The sequence below is a fragment of the Neophocaena asiaeorientalis genome, unplaced genomic scaffold, assembly GCF_003031525.2.
Source record: "Neophocaena asiaeorientalis asiaeorientalis breed wild unplaced genomic scaffold, Neophocaena_asiaeorientalis_V1.1 scaffold198, whole genome shotgun sequence".
Lineage (NCBI taxonomy): Eukaryota > Metazoa > Chordata > Mammalia > Artiodactyla > Phocoenidae > Neophocaena > Neophocaena asiaeorientalis.
The window spans coordinates 24,992-29,388 of record NW_020175221.1 but is presented as its reverse complement, the minus strand read 5'-3'; the positions used below and the strand labels follow the sequence as shown (position 1 = coordinate 29,388).

General features: G+C 35.5%; 1 protein-coding gene across 1 annotated transcript in view; it reads right to left on the bottom strand.

The window, feature by feature from the left end:
- Positions 1–4,171, bottom strand: part of LOC112413390 (enolase-phosphatase E1-like) — a 104,507-nt gene extending 100,336 nt beyond the window's left edge. The window contains exons 1-2 of the mRNA XM_024765339.1: positions 4,051–4,171; positions 3,360–3,449 (exon numbers count right to left, since the gene is read on the bottom strand). Coding sequence (XP_024621107.1) covers positions 3,360–3,449; positions 4,051–4,171 — 211 coding nt within the window. The remainder of the gene's footprint in view (positions 1–3,359; positions 3,450–4,050) is intronic.
- Positions 4,172–4,397: the final 226 nt, after the last annotated feature.

The window sequence follows — 4,397 nt, the reverse complement described above, 5'->3', positions numbered from 1 at the left end:
AATGAACTTCCTAATACTCTCAGGAATTGATAGAAAACAGGATCATATTTTTCATCTCTTTTTCAGACAGGCCACATGGTGAGAATGAGTTTAGAAATGGATAGATACAGATTTGAATCTAGGATCTGCCAGCTGAAGAGAAATATGACCTTGGGCAAGTTCTTAGCTTTTGTTAAATAAATGAGGTGAAGTACATTAACTTTTTTAAACATTGAGTTCTTCACATGTTAATGGAGCTTATTATACTGTGAGGGTTAATGAGATAAATTGTATAAAGCACCTGGCAGGTAATTGATGCTCAAAAATTACTGGTTTCCTTCCCTAATTTCCTGTTTATAACCCTATGAACAGAAACCTATTTAAAGACCAAGAGCAGTGACTCTTAATCAGTTTATCATATCATCTTTGTGAGTTCCCTCTTTTTTTGTGGAAAAAAAAATTATATTACTTTTTAAATAAGTATTTGGAGCTTAAAAAAAGTTAAAAGATTACATTTTATGAAACTGGACAGATTAATGTTTTATCTTCCTTAAATGGGTAGTTTGTAAAAAGAAAGATAAGGAGAAAATTTTTTAAAGCTTAAATATCAAGAAACATTATATGAGCATCTACGTTGTCTATGAATTCTCAGTGAAACATGCTGCCTTCTGTGGAAGGTTCTTCTTCCATGACCCCTGTGTTTTCATGAAGGAAGTTCCTTGGAAATAATGTTTTACATACTTTACCTCAAAAGAATTTAGCATATGATCCCTTTATCTCATCCAAACTTGAAGGAAGAAATCTAGTAATGACATGCCGACTAAGAAAAGATCTTAAAGATCATTTACTCCAGTCTACCACAGATGGTACCAAGCTGGAACTCAAAGACAAGCTTCACAGGCAGCCCTCTAACTTTTGAGGTGTGCTAGTTCGTTGTAAGTTTTAAATTCTTAGTTCTTTCTGCTGAACTAAAATCTGCCTTACAATTATTTCTTCTAATTGATTCCAATTCTGTCCTGTGGAGCAATACAGAACACCAGGACTTCATCTTCCAGTTTATAGCAGCTATCCTCTCTTTATTTCCTCAGAACACAACACCTGGGTATTTCTCTGGAAATATCACCCATTGCCAAGCTTCAGTACATTTGGATCTGGTGGGGTTTTTTTTGTTGTTGTTTTTTTTGCAGTACGCGGGCCTGTAACTGTTGTGGCCTCTCCCGTTGCGGAGCGCAGGCTCTGGACGCGCAGGCTCAGCGGCCATGGCTCACGGGCCCAGCCGCTCCATGGCATGTGGGATCTTCCCGGACTGGGGCACAAACCCGTGTCCCCTGCATCGGCAGGCGGACTCCCAAGCACTGTGCCACCAGGGAAGCCCGGATCTGGTGTTTTTGATGGCTACTATCTCCAGGTCTGGGCCAATGATTTAAACATGGATTCACAGTACTCCCATGATCATAGTTATTAACTGAGGAATGAGCATGACACCTAATTCAGAGTAGAACTTTTGCTCTGAAATGTTGAGCATTAGAAACACTCATAGTTTCAGTAGACTTGAAGGTGTAGCTCCTCTGACCACCATCATGTCCATGGGAAGCAAGAGACTCTATGAGAATGGAGCTGACAAAGAAGAAGAAGTGCAAAAAGAGAGTGATGGGGTCCTGAAATATTCAGCCCAGTATGAAGGTAGAACTACTTCCCTACAGCTTTCAGTTACATAAACTAAAACATTCCTTTTTTTCTTACGTTTAGTTGGGTTGGATTTACTGTCACCTGCAGCCAAAACAGTCTTGATTGAAATACTCATAACAACATTCTATGTATATTTGAAGACTGATATTACTTCCTCTCCATAATCTTCTGTTATTTCCAACAAACATTCTCAATTCCTTTAATTTCCACTCACTGTGCAAATTTTACCAAATCTCTTTCAGTTTTGTTACTGTGCTCCTTAATATCTACTGAATAAAATAAGAATAGAATGCAAAACTTTGCTGACACAAACTGTATACAAAAGAAAAATACAAAGAAATTTTTAATCTACTTTATGGGAAGAACCATTTTTAAACAACTTAGAAATGCTGTTTCATGTCAATTAACATGCTAACTTCAAATTTGTTTTCTCATCAAAAAATCAGGTTTCCAAAGGACCTCTATTTGGTAACTTTATTAGCAACTAAAGTTATCATATATTTCAATCCAACTACATTTGTTGGCTAATATTCCATTATTGTAACTTTTTTAACAACTTTTTTTAAAAGTCCCCAATTAATTTAAGATTATACAGTTTTGTGTACTATATGCAGTTTTGATGCTATACTCAAAGCACATAAAAATAGCTAAGAAAAATCCCTTAATTTTAGGATTTTATGTTTGCTGAGTTAAAACACATAACTCGTCATGATCACCATCACCATTACCAGCCACAAGGCTTCCATTCATTTATTGAGTGTTTAAATGTGACAGGCTTGGTACAAAATGCTTTGCAGATATGGTCTCATTCGATCCCCTTAACCTCATGACATGGTATTATTATCACCAATTTATAGACAAGAAAACTGAGGGAGAGATAAGTTAAGGAACATGTCCAAAGCTACACAACTTATAGATGACAAAGTCAGTAACCAAAACTAAGTCTATCTGATTCCAAAGTTCATGTTCTGCCTCATCATGCAAGCCTGCCTCTAATCTCTATAACACTAATTGGGATACATACAAACTATGTTCTGGGGAGAATATAGTGGAAGAAACAAGCACTTCTTGGTAGTAGGACTTCTTTTTTAATTAAAGGGATGATATTTTTAAATTTTTTCAAACTAGAAAGATAAATGAACAAACAAGAAAAATCAACACATCAAATAAATGCTTAGAATTTATGCTGAAAATATATTGCAAACATTTATGACAATCAGAACTCTAGGGAAAGGCCTTTTCTTTCTAGGTCACCTAAGCTGATGGGTGGGACTGGCCCTGAACAGATTGTGAAAATAGTTCTTCACCTCTGGTCTCTTTTCTATGCCCTTTCACCTTACAGATTTGTACTCTATTATTTCCTTACTCCTTAAGATACCTGCATCATTCTGTTTTTCTTCTTTTATTCCTAAAACAAACTTTTTTTTTTTTTCCAATATCTATCCTAAGGAAAGGATCCTAGAATAGTAATCTATACTTTGGACTGCATTTATATCATGGTTATGGTTCCCAAGAGATGTTAGCCTTATTTCTAATAGTGAAATTAAAATCTTTAAAGTGTTTTCAAGGGTCAGCCAGTAAATAGAGATTTTTTGGTATAGAAAGGGATGTCAAGGAATGCCTCCAAAGTCACACTGTGTAATCAATCAAACCACACACCCAGTCCAGTGCTGAAGACAGACAGCACCCACCTGTTCTTCCTTCTTCTGCATTGATTCCATTTTCAAAGGGATTCTTTCTTCCATTCCCATGGACAGCCTTTTCCAAATCTCTTGCCAATGCTATCAGCAAAAAAGAAAAGTGGTAGAGGTATTAATGAGCAAAGAAATTACCAAAAGGCATACAATGAACAGATAATTCACCAAATGAATAAAAAGATAAGACATAAATAGCATAACATAATTCACAATTATTATTTTGGAAAGAAAGCAATCAGGGCCTCATGATATTTATTACAGAATATCCCAAAGTGAGGAATATGGTAAAATTAGACAAAATACACATTTAAATATACAACTGCAGTATCCCTCAACTAAATGTGTTTGAGTTCTCTCTCATTCTAGAAAACAAACAAACACATATTTTTGGTCAGGTAATTTTATCTTACATTTCTCCTTGACATCCCCTCTCCACAGGCAATATATTCAAATAGAATATTCACAGGCAATTCAAATAGAATAAAACAAAATAGCTGTTTTGTGGGAGTGCATAAAATGAATACCAATACCTTAGCAATACCTGTCTCTGAGTTTCCATTTGATATTGTACTGTTATGAATATAGTGTTCCTTTAAAATGTCCAAAAGATTAATGTAAGACCTAAAGAAAAGACTTAGTATGTAAAAAAGAGGTGTAATTTCAAAACATTATGCTACACCATTACCTGAAAATTTTGATAATGTTCTTAATGAGGTTTTGCTATTTGAAGATTTCCCATCTGCTATGGCACTTAGAGAAACCACAAACAAAACAACACAGGTATCAAGACTGGAGTGGAAACTCATCCTGTCAAGCAAAGCATAGGTTTCTCACGATTTTGATGTGTCATGTGTGCATATGCTGCTTTTCATTTGGCAAGCCTTTTTTTATGTCCTAACAGATGGCTAAGAAATAACAAGTGTTCTTTTCTTTGTCAGATTTTAGGTATTCCGGGGGACCTTTTAAAGCCATGTGGATTCAGTTCACTCCATCCCAAGTTGAAAATATAACATCTTTAAAAAGATCTGCTCC